The sequence below is a fragment of the Lates calcarifer genome, linkage group LG2 (genome assembly GCF_001640805.2).
Source record: "Lates calcarifer isolate ASB-BC8 linkage group LG2, TLL_Latcal_v3, whole genome shotgun sequence".
Lineage (NCBI taxonomy): Eukaryota > Metazoa > Chordata > Actinopteri > Centropomidae > Lates > Lates calcarifer.
This window is the reverse complement of record NC_066834.1, coordinates 9,368,091-9,386,178: the sequence shown is the minus strand read 5'-3', so window position 1 is coordinate 9,386,178 and position 18,088 is coordinate 9,368,091. Positions and strand designations below refer to the sequence as shown.

The following is an 18,088-nucleotide window of genomic DNA, read 5'->3' as shown; positions in this document are numbered from 1 at the left end:
TATAATGTTCATGAAGGGAGGATTGCACTGCAGAGCTGTTGAATAAGAGTGCATTACTTTTAGGATTGGTATACCTAATAAACTGTCAACTGTGTGTATATTCACATTTTGAAAGCTGGTACCAGTGAAATGTGGTTTAAATTAATTTTCTATCACCAGTGTAATTCAACTGTAGAGTGTTGGCTGGTTTCTGGGTTCCTGGAGAAATAGTGAAAACTGCACTGTAGTTTGGTTGGATTAGTTTCCCCTCGGGGGTGGTTAATCCAGCCATGCCTATAATGTACCAGACGTGCAATATGGAGGGTATGGTGCAGACAGAGCGCAGATAACCCCGCACTTTGCATGGCCGTAAACTAACCAGACGCCTTTAACTAAAGATACTGGCTCACTGCCTTTACTGTATTTGTTTTCATTCTGAAGAGTTGACCAATCCCGGTTCAGACTGGGAGGAGACCAGCCCGCCTTCGTGGTAGACACGCCTCTATGTTCAAGGAACACCGCTTCATACATACACTGTTGTTAGCGACGTAGCCACTACGGTCAATTTCATTTTTGACATTTACATTTGCGACCACTTCTCAGAAGTTCACCTTTTTAGTCACAGCCAGGTTAATGTGCGAGTAGCGGCTTAGTGTTTGGACTTCGTTACACTGGTGTGTCAAGTTGTTGCTGGTGGCAGTCCTGCGAGGTAAGTTAAAGTAATGTTAGCTCGTTAGCCAAAGAGACCTGTACTGATGGGGGGGTTGGTTGTTGTGCTAACGTAGCATTAGGTTAGCTGCTCCATAACCTTGCCGAACAAACCAGATGGCGAGCTAACACTGGCTTCTTTTCTGTGATGACTTAACATTTGTTGTATTTTCATGTTCCAACAAAACAACGTGAGCGTTTTTCAGTAGCGGCTACATTAGCTCGCAGGTTCGATAAGTTAGTCAAGCTAGCAAGCTAAGAGCGGCGACCATGAATTAGCTGAAATGCTAACGCTAAGCAGACTGACCTGACAACCTGCATTTTTGTTGTTAGTTTCTTTTCGCTATATTATAATTTACTGCCTGGGTCGGGATTGTTGTGAGGTAAACATGACCGGCAGAGAAGCCGTTTGTGTGACAGCTCAGTCTTTTCTGTCGAACTTCTCGCCTAACTTGATGTGAATGCGACGTTAACGGTATGTGGAAGCTAGTGTTAGCTTGTTAGCTAGCTAACTGTCTTCCTGACCTAACCAGCAGGCACAGCCAAAATTAATTACTAACCGTACAACTTTATTTAAAGTATTCTAATGTAACCTCAGCCCTTATGTTGCAAATTAAGCAGACGACTATGTTGTCGCGGTATCAGCTGCGATTAGGCATGGCTGTTTTCTTTTTTCGACATCTTCTGCTTAACGTCAGTTAGCCAACACGCTCGGCTCAGTCCCGTTTACTGAGGACTGTCAGCGGCCGCCGTCAGACACAAACCCGCACTCACTGGTTCTTTCTGCCATACCGCCCTTTAAGTCTGGAGACAGTTAAAGGTTTGGCTTGCTTGCCACATAACTTCGAGCTAGGACGAAAACCAGCGTCAGCCATCGGACAAGCGAAAGCGGTCAGCTCACCGAAAACGGATGGCGTTAAGCTCGGTGTTTGGCAGAGAGGGGGAGGGGATGAGGCAGAGAGCTACAGCGACAGAGAGAGAGAGACAGCGCCTACACGCCTGAAAAGTGTTGGTTGGCGGCTAAATGTTAGCCTTTTTTGCAGCGCTAGTCGACCAATTTCGCTGTCTTTGTACAGTCTGCAGTGTTTGCTTCGCGTTTCGGTAAAAATATTTGACGATGGACATGCGACAAACACGATCTCTGCGACTGAAGACCGTACGCTCAGCCACCGTGTTTTCCGAAATTGGTGGTGCAGGGCAATGAGGCACAATGTCTGCTCTCCGCTGACCAAATGCAATGACGTTCACTTAGGGAGCGTCAACAAATTACTTTTCTCTACATCCATGTGTGGAGTGTGTTGAGAGCCACATAAACACGTTTTTGTTATGTCATCATCAAATTGGTGACTTGTAGTTCAGCCCTATATAAACTCGTTTAAAACGAAATATTAATTCATAAATAATTAATTCATAAAGCGATTAGTTCTTCATATTGAGTACTTTTGATTTAATGACATATACCTGATAATGGCTTTGGGCCCTGGAATGTGCCTTATTTTGTAACATTAGAAATATTGTTGTTATTATTTATCCTCTGAGTTTAAAACAAAAAACTCTGGTAACTTCACAGCACTCAATGATGGGACTAGAACTGTGCTTGTTACTTTAAAGACGGTCCCTAACGGTCCCTCAGCCATTCTGCTGAACAGTGACAGCACGTCTATTTAGGGACAGTCATAGACAAGCATTTTGTCAAATTCTTTTCTCATAGGCTTTTGTTTCACTGAAGAAAGTTAGTTTTTGCCTGTTTCTCCCTGTTGTTTCCAAATATTTATTTATTCTTTTTTTTTCCATGTTTGCGATTTGTATTTGTGCACATATTTTAAATTGTAAACTTGATACACAGCAACATGCCTTTTTAAATATATAGTGCAAATTTAGCAAAGTTGAATTTAAAAAAAACTTAAATAATTGCATGGATTGAAAATATCAGAACGTTACTCTAGTGGCTACAGTGTTCCTTTATTAGGTAAACTGAGATTGTTTAATGTAATTTGCGTGCACAGTGTGAACCTGTCATGGTAGGGAAGTTTCAGTGGTAAAATCAGTGGTAGTTCTCTCAGAACACTGTCAAACATAGACATTTCAGATTTTAAGTTGTTTCCCATGAGCTACACTTAGGAAGCATTGTAAGATTGAGAAGCTGTACACCGTGTTTAGTTATGCAAACATCATACTTTTCAGACATAGGTTTTTAAATCTGTGGTGATCTAGGCTGATATTTTGAGCCTTTGGTTAAAGTGTGATTGATAATATGCAGCAGTTGTCCAGATAGTTTATTGTGACAAAGTACCTGTGTGACACTCTCCAAAATGGATTTAATTTGCATTATACTAACACCTTTGCTGCCTTCAGAATGACCATGGAAACACATAGCTAATGTGATGCATGTCAGGAATTATGGATTTATTGCAGGACTGTTGGATTGCAGAACACTATACAAGTGGATTTATTATTTATTTTTATTTTTTTTATTTCAGCATATATTGACCATTATAAAAATGAACAGTACCAGTCACCATGTCACCTTTTCAATGATCAAAATGTAAGAGAAACTTGCTGTCAACATGCTGATAAATCCAATTTATCACCCGTCAGATTAAATCAGATTTCTCTTTAGATTGCAGTTAGAACATCAGAGAGACAAACTAACATGGACTGTTGGCATGTGTCAAACAACAGTGAAATAACTTGTAAACAAAGAGTGTTTGTGTAGGTTTTTTTTCTGCAAGCTCTCTGTGAAAATAAAATAAATATGCGTAGACTGCACACTCTTGAAGAATGCTTGTAACTATGTACCTCTTTAAGTTCACAAAATTAAGAAACAGCCTAGCAGCCTGTTAATTGTCCACCTGTCTTTGTTCACTTTAGCCCCTTTGAGTATGTGTATACAATGAAGAGGCGTGTGGAGGACCAGGAACCAATATTTGCGCCCCAGCAACAGCAATCACGTCGTCCCCCAGTTCAGGGTATTGCAGAGAGCTTCCAGCACCGGGCACTCGCCCAGGCCCCTACTGTGATAGAGGCAGCCACAGACAACATGCAGCCATCCACCGGCATCCAGTATTCTCTTCCCCAGGGCTACCAGGTATGATGGTATCAAAGTTAGTTCAACTTGGACTTAATTTCACTTTTACCAAGCACGAAAGTCCAATAAAAAATGTTCACTGTATACTGCATATGAATATAAATCAAAGACCACATTGGGGCAAAACTTTAAAGTCTTATAGATAAGACATTAGACCATTTTTAAACTTGATCTTACCATGGGCTGTTTAAATGAAAGAAAAACAGTGCTGAACTTAACGTTAATAAAAAGTTCATCTTGAATTGTTAATGTTTCACAGTGCAAGATTGAGTTTTTTATTTAGTGTCAGAACATGGATGTCTTTTAAGGATCCTAAAATCCTCATACATTTCCTCCTAAAAAGGTACCTACGATGCCTCAGAGCACAAGTGGGCATGGACATGGACACAACAGCACTGCACCACATGTTGGTCCCCACACACACAGTCTGGCTGTTCAGTCGCAGGGCCCTGCAGTGGTCCAAGGTCATGTTCATCCACCCGCACCCATAACTTCAACCCAAGGACAGCAGCAGTTTCAGCGACTGAAGGTATCACTACATGAACAAACTCTATATTCGCTAAAGTAAACTTAAAAAACTGAGAAAAAAGAGAAATGAAAAATTAAATCATCAAAGAAATAATGTTTATTTTACACAATACAAAGCGATACCTTCTTTAAGATTAAGCTGAAAGCTCAAACTTTCAATCTTCTCTGATTCTAATTTCATAGTTATTATAGTTACAGGTGGTTACGTAAAATCAGTTTTTTTTTGGGATGAGAACTGCCAGTGACTTTTCACTCTTTTCTTTGTAGGTTGAAGATGCATTGTCCTATTTGGATCAAGTGAAGCTGCAGTTTGGGAATCAGCCACAAGTTTATAATGATTTTCTTGATATTATGAAGGAGTTCAAGTCGCAGAGGTAAGCTAATTTTAGCAGCCTTTTTCTTAACATGTGGAGAATTAGTATTTCTATATGTGTGGACCCAGGTGATGATGAATCAAATAACTCATATTATTCATTCTGTTACCACAGCATAGACACTCCTGGAGTCATCAACCGCGTGTCCCAGCTCTTCAAGGGCCACCCAGACCTCATCATGGGGTTTAACACATTCTTGCCCCCTGGATATAAGATTGAGGTTCAAACCAATGATTTGGTCAATGTGACCACGCCGGGTCAGATCCACTACATCACCCCTCATGGTATTTCTGTTCAGAACATCCCTGGAAGTGGAGCATCCAGCCAACCTGCAAGCCATCACCAGCACCAGCAGAACCTGCCTCAGGCTGGCCCACACACTACCACCACCCCACCAGTCTCCACCCAGCCTGCTCCAAATAAAACCAGCAAGGTAGAATATACTCTGTATTTGAATGAAATGTTATTGGTCCAGTTTCTTAGATAAGTGCTCTAACATGCCTGTGCACTTTTTTTGTTCTTAACAGCCAATCCAGTCTCCAGCCCATACACCCACCAGCCAGCCCAATCCATCCATCCCATCCTATGCTTCACCACGCTCACCTTCGGTTCAGTCCCACACTCCTGTGAGCAGCACACCATCTGGTGGGCCACCTCTACAGAACAACCAGCCTGTGGAGTTCAACCACGCTATAAACTATGTCAACAAGATCAAGAACCGCTTCCAGGGTCAGCCAGACATCTACAAAGCCTTTCTGGAAATCCTGCACACATACCAGGTAAGAAAATATGCAACTGTAAAAAATTATCCTAGCATATACAGTGCCGCAGGAAAAAGAAAATGGGGTACATCTAGCAGTGATCTCACCGCTTCTTTTTTCATTATTATCAATTTTCCAGAAGGAACAAAGAAATGCTAAAGAGGCAGGAGGGAACTACACTCCAGCACTGACTGAGCAGGAGGTCTACACTCAGGTGGCAAGGCTATTCAAGAACCAGGAGGACCTGCTGTCAGAGTTTGGACAGTTCCTGCCCGATGCAAACAGCTCAGTGGTGAGTCTCTGTGAATATACTCCTACAGTTTGGCCCATTTTAACTGGACTTTATTACTCTAATGTGTTTTTTGTTGTCATTACGCTTGTCTGTGCAACCTCAAAGTGTAATTTTTCCATGCTACGGGAATCAAGTATATAACTGCCTAAACACCTAACTTGTCACTTGATCTCTGCACACAGCAAGTACCATCACTGCCTCCTATACATTTTGTGACCTCTCTTTGGTGAGATTATAATAATAAGATATAATGATACTTTTTTCAGCTGCTGGGCAAGACCACACCAGACAGGGCAGAGTCAGTGCGTAATGATCACGGTGGGACGGTAAAGAGACCCTTATTGAACAACAAGCAGAGGCTGAGCCAGAATGGCCTGCCAATCAGAAGACCTGCTGGAGTGGGAGCCACACCTCCTGTCAAGGTACACACCACCCTACATGTTGACTATCAGCTTAAATTCAACTGTTTGTATCATTTGTTTCTCTCTGCAGCAAATTATCTCCAATTATTACCCATTTATATTAGTAAGTAATTTACAAATACAGCTCAGCAGCATCACACCAGCCATAATACATCCTCCAAAGTGACCATAAAGTTGAATTAATACCTCTTTTAAACAGTTCCAACAGAACATTAGAAAGTTCTTTTAAGTTTTTTTTTAATAAAATGGGAACTGGATGTGTTTAAATCCACCCAAACCCCAGAAAGATATTTCCCTCCATTAGAACAGTTAGCATTTTCTAAATTAAATAATTATTAAACACTGAGAGCCTGTTAGAGTCATGATTTTGTCATGTCTTTATTACCCTTGTAGAAGAAACCCAAAATAATGGGAAAAGACCACGGCATGACTGAAGTTGGCAAACATAGCACCAGCACTGAAACTATGTTCTTTGAGAAGGTCAGTATTTTTCTATTCTGCACCCATATTATGATTTTTTTTTTGTCCTTCAATAACAAGGTGAAGATGATGATTACCAAAATTTTAACGATGTGATGAAACATCTCAGGGGAAAGTTTGTTCATTTATTTTTTTTGTTGTCATCACAACAGGTGAAGAAAGCTCTTCGGAGCTCTGAGGCATATGACAACTTCCTGAGGTGTCTGCATATCTTCAATCAGGAAGTGATTTCTCGTGCTGAGTTGGTCCAATTAGTCATCCCATTTCTCGGGTGAGTTCAGACATACACAGGGTCTGTTAGTGGTGCAGTCACCAATGTTTTATTACCTCTTTAGCTGCCAGTAGTATTTTTTACTCCTCCTTTTAATGTGTTTTTATATATATCAGCATTTATGTATGTCACATTTAATATTCAAGTCACTGAAAAATATCTGCCTCATTATTAATTATTTATTTCACATATATTGTGGCATGATTTACAGAAAATTCCCTGAGCTTTTTACTTGGTTTAAAAACTTCCTGGGCTACCGAGAGTTTAGTCACGGGGAATCGAGCCATGCAGAGAGTTTACCCAAGGAGCGTGCGACAGAGGGTATCGCCATGGAGATTGACTATGCTTCCTGTAAGAGGCTGGGATCCAGCTACAGGGCGCTGCCTAAGAGCTACCAGCAGCCCAAGTGCACAGGAAGGACGCCACTGTGCAGAGAGGTGAGTCACTGAAGGAAGTCTGCTTATTGAGGATATTTTTGTCATGATAGCCCACGTATTCTCTTCCACAGGGCTACCAGCTACAATGGCATCAATGTACATGGCTTGGATAACATCCTCAGGAGTAGGACTTGTAAATTAACATTTACCATGCACCAAGCGCGAGTAAAGTTTTCATTTAGTGGATGAATGGATAATTGTCAAAATTAAGTAATCTATGTGGCAATTTAATATTATTTTGATTTTGGATTGATTTGTTTGTATAAAAAAAACATAATGTTAAAAAATCCAAAGCTTTTAAAATAACAAATGATATGATATATTTCCCAGTGATTTAACAAGTAGCTCAGTTGACCAGACTAGATTATGCTACAAACAATATGTTCATTACCAGTGTGCCTTTTATTAAAAATTAACTATAAAGCATTTCCAACTTGGTTGATTGCATTTAATGGGGCTTGATTATCAAACCAAACCTTTTTTGACACACTTTGATTTTTGTTTCTGCTGCCATTTCAACATCATAGCAAATGAGAGAATTTGCAATTAATGCTTTGCTTAAATGGAAAATTTAATTGAACTGAATGTCCTGTTGCAGGTTCTGAATGACACGTGGGTATCGTTTCCGTCATGGTCTGAGGATTCTACGTTTGTGAGCTCCAAGAAGACTCAATATGAGGAGCACATCTACAGATGTGAGGATGAGCGATTTGAGGTGAGGAGCACTTATACTCCAGAGTAAATACCATAGGCTCTCATATGATTAGAGGAATGTGTGCATCACATTCACTGGATGATTCACTTTCGTGGGAGTCAGAAGACCACAGACAAGCATTAGATATCGGAGGACAACTTTCCTGCTGACACCACCAGCCATAATCGGATATGGTTAGACTCATTTGTCAATAATTTCACTGTGATTATGTCCCATTTAGCTGGATGTTGTGTTGGAAACCAACCTTGCCACGATACGAGCCCTGGAGACAGTGCAGCGGAGGCTTTCACGGATGTCAGCCGAGGAGCAGCTGCGCTTCAAGCTGGACAACACAATGGGTGGCTCCTCAGAGGTCATTCACCGCAAAGCTATCCAGAGGATATATGGGGACAAGGCCCACGATATCATTGATGGGCTCAAGAGGAACCCAGCTGTGTCTGTTCCCATAGTGCTGAAAAGGTTAATAGTCTGATTGTAGCTTCTTATCTGCCTCTGGTCAGGGATTAACAGTTGTTCATATTTTATCAGATTTGATTTTGGAACACTTAAGGTCATAAATCACTTTTCTGTCACTGTTTCAGATTAAAAATGAAGGAGGAGGAGTGGAGAGAAGCTCAGAGAGGCTTCAACAAAATCTGGCGGGAGCAGAATGAAAAGTATTACCTGAAGTCACTTGACCATCAAGGCATCAACTTCAAGCAGAATGACACCAAAGTGCTGCGCTCAAAGACCTTGCTCAATGAAATTGAGTTGCTATATGATGATGTAAGTAAAGAGATTTTCTTGTTATTTGATTCAAAAGGAGGAAAACCTAATTGTTGCAATAGTTGTATTTCACAAGACAGCTGAATTTATTTTTTTGAAGTGGCAAAATGGGACTTGGCTCATCAGCCCATGTTGTCTAGATTATTTTGCTCTCATTCAGGATGCATCTGCCTGACAAGAATAATGCCTCGAAATTCAGCCTAATTCTACTCCTGTCTGTGTCTTGTAGCGCCAAGAGCGAGCATCAGAGGAAACTGCCACTCCGCCACCTAGTGGCCCGCACATGACCCTGGCCTATGAGGACAGCCAGATCCTGGAAGATGCCGCTGCCCTCATCATCCACCATGTCAAAAGACAGGTGGGCATCCAGAAAGAAGACAAGTACAAGATCAAACAGATCATCCACCACTTCATCCCTGACCTGCTGTTTGCACGGCGAGGTGAACTCTCTGATGTAGAGGAGGAGGAAGAAGAGGAGGAAGAAGACGTGGAGATGGATCAAGACGGCCCCAAGAAGCACAATGGCCTGCCAGGCAGCAGCCCATCAAAGTCCAAGCTCCTCTTCAGCAACACGGCAGCTCAGAAGCTGCGAGGCACTGATGATGCCTATAACCTGTTCTACGTCAACAATTACTGGTACATCTTCCTTCGTCTTCACCACATCCTCTGTTCTCGTTTGTTGCGAATCTACGGGCAAGCTGAGAAGCAGATTGAAGAGGATGCCCGTGAGCGAGAGTGGGAAAAAGAAGTGTTGGGGCTCAAAAGGGAGAAAAATGAAAATCCAGCAATCCAACTGAAAATGAAGGAGCCGAGTAAGTGACAAAACAAGCAACTAGTGGTTTTATTTTTATGTTGTTATTTTGCAATTTCTCACTGTACAACTCATCACATTTACTATTTTCTACCTGCAGTGGATGTTGATGTAGAAGACTATTACTCAGTGTTTCTGGAAATGGTGCGCAACCTCTTGGATGGAAACATGGAGCCAGCTCAGTACGAGGACTCACTGAGGGAAATGTTTACTATCCATGCCTACATTGCCTTCACCATGGACAAACTCATCCAGAGCATTGTCCGGCAGGTGAGCACATTCAGGATCATTTGACAAAGACTCTGCTTTCCTTAACTCCTGTTCTGTATGTAGTCAGATTCACACCGTATTTACTGGGCTTAAATTTAAAATGCTTATCTCAAAATTCTCAGATGGATGACTGAATTTGTAATTCTTGCATGTGCTGCTGTCACTTATAGCCTCTGCATTGAATGGGCTCAGTCATTTTAGCATTAGTAGACATGGCTGTGACACACTAAACCTATTATCTATTGCCACAGCTCCAGCACCTTGTCACTGACGATGTGTGTTCACGCGTAACGGACACATACCTGAGCGAAAGTGCCAACAAAGCCACAGGGGGCACTCTGTCTACACAAACATCCAGGGCCACGGCAGAGGGCGTCTACCAGCGCAAGGCAGAGCAGCTTATGTCAGATGAAAACTGCTTCAAGGTACCACAAACCCAGAAATCAGTCACATTACTGTACATCAGTCTAAACTATTTTGAACACTTCGTTAATCGGCTTCTTGTAATTGTTTGTGTTTTTTACTAGTTGATGTTTGTGAAGAGCCGGGGATCTGTCAGTCTGGCCGTGGAGCTGCTGGACACCGAAGAGGAGAACTCTGATGAACCAGCAGAGGCAGAGGTGAGACTCTGGAGCCTTTATACAGTAAGGCTTCAGTTTATTAGGTACACCCGCCTGCCATTCAATACATTACTGTTACAATAAATGTGACCGTTTGACTGTAACTGTTTTTAAACTATACCAGTCATATCTATGTCATTCTTGAGCTCCAGTTTCATGTTTCTTGTCGGCTGACACACACGTCTATACTAGTATATCTGCAATAAGCTTATGTTGGCAGTTTATATATTTGTCTTAACAGCACTGGGTGTAAACAAATAATTTTCAAGCCTAATAACCGTATTGGGGATACTGGGATAAAAAGTAAAATATTCCAGATTTGAAAGACCATAAGCACTAGTCTAGTAGAGTTTCCAATGTTATGTCTAAATACTATTGTATGCAACACATTTGTCAGTGTTTCCCCTATAAATGCTTTCGGCAGTAGCGCTACTACTGAAATTTCATTTGATTCATTAATATTCATGATGAAGCACAACCACCACAATCTCTACTTTCTACACTGCACACAGCTGACTGGGGCTAGGCCAGTTCACGCAGGCAAAGAGGTGCACAGTGACAATGTAGACTTGACTTTGGCAGAGGTAGGAGAAATATAATATATGTGCATGTCCATGGCAGAGTAATTGTCACTAGGCCACACATTAACACTGTTATGCAGCCCATTCCATACACTGCTGAAATGTCTGCACATTTCACATTAATTACTCTGATTAAACAGATGATGCCTGCCAAATCTTGTGCAAACATTGCACCTCCATGAGGTTGGCATCTGTTTCAACTGAATTTGTCACTTGTCACTTTTGTAAACTTACAGTGCTATTTAAATTATATCTGAATTTTTGACAAGTCTGAAACACTGTCTCATTAAGTTTCTATTTTCTATTTCCAATTGTGCTTAAGAAAAATAGTGTCATTCATTTTCTGTGTCAAGGCATTTCATTCTCTGAAAGGTATCTGGGCCTCCAGAGTCCATTAAGTGACAAAAGTTCCAAGTGAATTAACACACACAAGGCAAATATAAATAACCCTATCTATAACAAATCTAGGTTCTTGTAAGTTATGCCTCCACCGTCTCATGTAAATTTGGTTCTTGGACACACGCACAACAGCACTGCTGCTGACAAGAGAAATCCAAGGGGAAACACTTCTTTATTTTGTTCTTCTCCCTCCTTCACAGAGGTGGTCAGACTACGTGAGCAGATACCTGAACTCAGATTCTGCATCCCCAGAGCTGCGCGAACATCTCGCCCAGAAGCCGGTGTTCCTCCCCAGGTGAGGCTCCAGCCATGCCCCCCACCCCACTCTCTTGTCTGCACACTTTTAAGCTTCTCTCCTGAGGCACTAGTCAGCTGAGCAGCCACTCCACTGTTGACAGTTTCACTGTCGACCTGCTGCCAATTACGACTTATTTTCAGAGATAGAAACAGTGGAACTCCTGCACAAGCCAGCCTGACTTAGAATGATCTCTCTAATCACAAAACTGGTTGGCATAAGAGCTCTGCCAACACAAAAGGTTTGAGAAGGTCAATTGAAGAGTAATACCACAGTTACACTGAAGTGCTTGTAGTGTCTGAATGCCCTCCTGTCTGTTAGGACTCTCATTGGCCATTAACATGACGTCTTTCAGTTTCTGACCTCTGCCTCACATGGAAGATTGCACTTTACATGGCCATCTTTTAAAAAGAGAAAAGGAATTTATTTATTCATTGGTTTAGTTCCTTTTTAATGGGAATTTTATTTATTAACAGTAAGGTTTTTTAAAATGGTTTTGGCTTGATTGTGGGTTTTGAATTTCCACCATAGCTGACAGCTTATAAAGGAAACTTTGATTTGATTATTAACATTGTATTGAATTTAAATGGTGATTTTCATTGTGTAACATAAGAACAGAAGTCACTGAATGCACAAGCTGAGAGGGAAAACAAATGGGTTCCACCTTGTTGTCAATTTTATTTCATTTTTCTACGATGTTTGTGACCTGAGTTTGAGAGACTGAAGCTCTTGTGTAGGACCTGAGAGACTTTGTTAAGAGAGGACAGTGAAGTCGTGGTTTCGTTTTCTACCTTATCATGCCCTTTGTTTGTGATTGTATTCAGATCAAAGGTCCTGTATGTGACTTAATCACTGTTTGCAACTGTAAATGTTCAAATGTCCATTTGTTTTAGTCTGTTATACTCAGTGTTATGTTTGTAATAATTTTCAGTGGAAACAGTGCACTCCCGTTGCAACTTTTTTGTTGTGGGTGAGATTTTTCCACTGGTTTGACAAGAAATTAGTGCTCATATGTTTTTTAAAACTCTGGTCAAGCACATTATCTGCAACACTTGTACAGAGGAGTAGGGTTTGTAAATAAAATGATCGTCTAAATTGTATGTTCATATGTTGGTGTATTTCTTTCCTGACACCTCAGAGCTGTGCATGGAGGCGTGGTTGTGTCCGCTCTTGACATAAAGCTCCAGATGAGTGTTGCACATAAAGCCTGTCCATCATTGTTTTTGGTGCTTTATTTTTTATTTTTTGAGTTTTTAGTTTCTTTGAGATGGCTGTCCATTACCATACACATTTCAAAAGGTTTTTTAATAACAGGAAAAAATCTTACTCTTTTTTCTTATTTAACCCATTGCATAAATCTGGTACCTGACTGTGATTTATCAGTGGGCTCACCCACATCTTGTTTTTAGTTATTTGTTTGTTTATTTTTTTCATTTAATCTATGAGAGATCAGCAGCGCAAGAGGTCAAAAAACTTGCCCTTCTTCACTAAAACCTTCAGTGGCAGTGAAATTCCAGCAGTTTTCTTTTCCAGTTGTGTTGGGTCTTCATCTCATGATCATAACACTCCTGTACATTGTTGGTGAGAGTATGTGCACATCAAAGTATCCTCAGCTCATACATATTTACATACATATAACCGTTTTTACTTGAAATTGGCCTCACTGTCATGTCTTTTAAGTGGAGCCCTGAATGCTAAAATATGCTTCATGGTTTCAGTCCTCGCTCACCTGTAACCTCTGTGGTAAGTACACATTTAAAACTTTCATTCAGGTGGGGTGACTAATTGCATTTTTATTTACTTGCACAAAATCGGGATCAATTTCCAATTAAGATTTGTTTGCCAAGCGTATTTAGATTGAAGTATATGTGGCTGTGCAACGGAAGTGCACTGTACAGAAATATTACGACTGCTGCCTCTGCTGCTCTTATAGATCAACATTTCCTACGAATGATTTGACTCCCTATCTAATTCTGTTACTTGGTGAGTTGCAATGCATGGGTTCAAAAATAATTGTTTAAAGGGACAGTCCTCTCAAATTTGACTATACTGCTCAAATTTTCTTAATGTCCATGTGTATTGTGCTTGACCACATCTCCCTAGACTGTAAAATCACAGTTTTGTACTGTCAAACACAGAATTGTGCCATAAAACAGGTCAAGTGAAAATTTACAGATTTTAGAAATTTGTGCGAACTTTCCCTGTAAACGTGATTTTTTTTTTTTCTTCTTTTTTTTTTTGATTGTGTGGAGTAATCAAAATAATTCCTCTGCGATTGGTCAGTATTACTCATGGCTTTCAATGTCTTTCGACCCTCAGGAATTTGAGACGGATAAGGAAGTGCCAGAGAGGATGGGAGCAACTGCAGCAGGAGAGAATGACCAAGGCCCCCTCAGACAAGTCGCAGGATGGTAACAGTGAGATGAAGATGGAGTGCATGTTCAAACTCAACTCCTACAAGATGGTCTATGTCTGCAAGTCAGAGGACTATATGTACAGGCACACAGCTCTCACACGGGCTCACCAGGTAAGCACAGAAAACAATTGTATACTCACCATAGAGTTTGTCTGCTCTTTATTTATTATTGATAGTTACAGGTTTGATGCTAAAGCCTCAATCAGACTGGATTTATTTCTCGGTAGTAGAGTTGGGATGAACATCACCCATTCAGCTCAGTGTATTTAATTATGTTGGTAATTTTTTTTTGCCCTCTTCACCAGTAAAAATTACAACTGCAATTACCCACTGTTTTTCAGCAAACTCGCTCTCTCATCCTGCTCCAATATAAATCCCACCTGGAGCCACGTTGTTGTGTCTTAAACTGGATGTCTACGTTTTTTCTGCTGCTGCTCATCCTGCTGCTTTTGTTTCTTTAATCAGCTCAGTGTGAAATTTAATTTTGATTTTGTAATGTCAAATTTAAACATGCTAAATGATGCCTTTAATCAAGTAGCAGATTTTCCAGCATTTGGGATTGTTGATTATGATAATAGTAACGATAATGATAATTCATTACTATTATAACTCTTCAGGAGGTGCACTATTGTTTGTGTTTTGCTTTTTTTTTTCTCAGAATATTTTTACTATACATGTTTGAATTGAAATGATGAGTTTTGACAGTCTCGAAAATCTTACCTACATCTTCATTCGTCCTCTCGTTCCCAAAGAATAAATACTGAGGATTTCCTACCTCTATTTTTACAACCAAAGACACAGGATAGTCTTAAATTTTTTGCAGTCCAGTGGATACATATCAGATTAGCCTATATAAGACTATGTTTTTATTTTGAGTCTGTTTATAGTGAGTCTTTCAGAATTAGTCAGCAGTGTTTCGTCAGCCCGGTTTAACCTGCAGGAGTTGCTGAAGGCTCATTTTTGCTGGAAATAAATTTGTGACAACTGAAAACGAGTTCATAGTGTCTCTCCTGATGTCTTTATTGCAGCAATGAACCAGGGAGAAAATCTGCCACACAGCCAAGAATTACAGCTGTCACAGATGAGCTCAATAACAGACTGTGAAAAACGTTGTCTGTCAAGAGAAAATAATTTTGATCACTTCCAAGTGTCAGGAGAGAGACTGATGGGCAAAATGTGTGTTTTATGTATTATCGTATTTTATGTGTCAGTTTCTCCTTGGATTAATGATGTCAGGGAAACTTTCCCAACAGAACAAATGTAAAAGTCTTTTTTCTCAGCAACAGCTGTTAGAAAAGGATGATCATCTTATGATAAAGCTTGTCCTACATTCAGACCAAAATGGTGCATTTTGTGTTGACGTTGTACTACCTAAACAGGTAAGAGGACTCTCAGTAGATTCTGGTGTCCCAGTAGCTGAACCGTGTTGTTCTCTTTCAGTCCCACCAACGGGTGAACACACGCCTGCACAGACGCTTTCAGGCCTGGCTGGACACTTGGGCCAAGGAGCACGTGACCAGCGACATGGCCGTCGACAGCCGCAAGTGGCTGATGGGAGACGGACAAGAAGGCCTGCTGTCCTGCACCACCACTTGCAACCCTGAGGTCCTCCATTATCTCAACATAAACAAGTACCGGGTGAAGTACAGAACACTGTAGTATCTCTAATGTAAGGATAAACTGTGGCACACAACAAACTGCCAGTCATAACTTATACTATAGCTATACAGTAGCTTCATGCTGATTTCTTCAACCTGCTGTTACTGGATTCAGTTGCCAAAACCTTTTGGGTTGTCAATCCACGAGTCAAACGGGATGTCAATTTTCCACTTCCACATATGTGTTTGAAACTGATTCAGGAACTTTGTCGTAACTTTCAAGCTTACACTGCAAATTCTGCAAATTACGTGAGACTGAAGTTTTGCAGCTGCTGCCGTCATATATTCTATATTGGAAAAACCCACCTGTCTCAGTAATATTATCATATTATTAAATGCTGATTTTTAAATGAGATAAATACACAGAGAGAACACTCCTTACTGCATCTTCTCTTTGGAGCAATTGCCAGTTTAAACAAAAACAAATTAGTTAAGCATTTCATGACAAAAACTCATCAATGAAATAAGTGTTTTTATGAGGACCACCTCATCATTTTACAGGAAAGAAAAACAAACAACCTCAGCTTTTCTCTTTAGGTAGCAAGAATAAATACCTGTTACCTCGGTGTATGTTCTCTACTAAGTGTATGTACTCTGACTTGGAGCCTAATTTGGCTTCCAGTTGTAAACTTGTATAGCCTGTGAATGTTTTCCTACTTGGTGGTGAAGGTGCAGTAGTGCACTAAAAATATATATATATATATATATATATATATATATATATATATATATATATATATATATATATAAACATCTCTGGCAACTGCTGGGTAGATGCTTGGCATCAGTGCAATGCCAACAGTGTGTATCAAGTATAATAATTTATGACCGCCCAAACACTTTGTGTAAATATGTTGTTTATATCTAGACTTTTTTTTTATCAGCTGTCATTTATGTGTAGCGTACATTAACACCCACATAGTATCATTCTTTAGCTAGAGGTTGCAGAGAAGTTTATTAAGAAAATGCTAAATTTTAACTGTTTTTTACCAAAGGATGTTAATTAGAGACCTTTTTCGTTTGTGGTCTGTCGAACGCGTTGTCCTAAAAGTCTTTGTTCAGTAGAAAATTTTATACGTGTTTTGAATCCTCTGCGCATTTCTACCTTCGGTCTTCAGTATCAGTATCACTCGTGGTTTTAAGATGATTGAATGTAGCTGAGCACCAGTTTCTCCTTTTGAAAGTACAGTATGTGTCAGTTTTTCAAAGTACTGAAGTCTTAACAGTACTATCAACTTTTTCTTGTATTCAGACTTTACCAAATGGTTAGAATTTGAACGACAGGTTCAGCGGTCTCATATTGTAACACGCATATAAAAACCGTACAGGAGTTGTTATTTTTTATGCGCAGTGTTGGTGATGAACACTGACTGATGTATAGAATAGGTCTATATGTGAATGTCAGCCATGTGACTTGTGTACAGTTTTAAGAGTAAAAAACAAGAACAAGCAAGCAATAATTCCTTTGGTCGCAGTTTATCAAAGCTATCAGTTTGTATTTCTGGGTGAAATACAAATGTGAATGTTGTATTCCCTTAAAAGAGGGATTTAAACTAAGGATTTTTTATTGCCTTTTCCTCTCTGCAGTTTGTTTAATAAAACTGGAATTGGTCCTGTAGATATTGTAGTTAAGGTCAGATGGGAAAACATCCATCACACTAAATGCTGTTAAGTCTGTTTCACTTTGGACATTGACAGATAAGCAACAGGCATTTCCTAACATTGCCATTATGGAATCAGTCCGATCATTACATGCAAAAAGCTCAGTAGGGATGCACAGATTAGCAACACTCCTGGGGGGGGACTGACAAAATTTCATCCTTCAACATTCACCTGATCTCAAGTTAAGGCATCGGTCAGAGACATAACCAGCTGCAGACAATCTTAGAACAGTTTATTACTTGGGTTTTTATTTTTATAACTATACTGTGTTTAATGTGGAATACCATAGGAAGTCCCGGGGAGCAGATTGTACATAAAAGACATCGTTTGTACCTCGTTCAATGTGTCTCTCTTCTCTTGACTTTTATGATGTTGTACATGCGTGTTAGTATGGTGTTTGGCATTAAACTATCTTTTGAATAGATGGAAACAAAGTCAACCACTTCCTTTTTCATTACTGCTATTGTGTTTATATGCAGGGTATCTGCAGGCCTTTCAAAAAGCCTTAAAAAGCAATAATTTCAGTTCCATTTCAGATATCAATTTTACTTCACAA

At 40.1% G+C, this 18,088-nt stretch overlaps 1 protein-coding gene across 1 annotated transcript; it reads left to right on the top strand.

Annotated features, from left to right (window-relative positions):
• The first annotated feature begins 470 nt into the window (after positions 1-470).
• Positions 471-17,956, top strand: LOC108887830 (paired amphipathic helix protein Sin3a). Its single transcript, XM_018683423.2, has 21 exons — positions 471-688; positions 3,559-3,775; positions 4,119-4,304; positions 4,571-4,677; positions 4,792-5,110; positions 5,205-5,456; positions 5,578-5,730; positions 5,997-6,152; positions 6,546-6,632; positions 6,785-6,903; positions 7,115-7,340; positions 7,939-8,055; positions 8,276-8,514; positions 8,637-8,820; positions 9,050-9,632; positions 9,732-9,901; positions 10,153-10,326; positions 10,429-10,521; positions 11,702-11,796; positions 14,116-14,323; positions 15,653-17,956. The coding sequence occupies exons 2-21, from the start codon at positions 3,581-3,583 to the stop codon at positions 15,869-15,871; spliced, it is 3,882 nt and encodes a 1,293-aa protein (XP_018538939.1). The 5' UTR covers positions 471-688; positions 3,559-3,580; the 3' UTR covers positions 15,872-17,956.
• Positions 17,957-18,088: the final 132 nt, after the last annotated feature.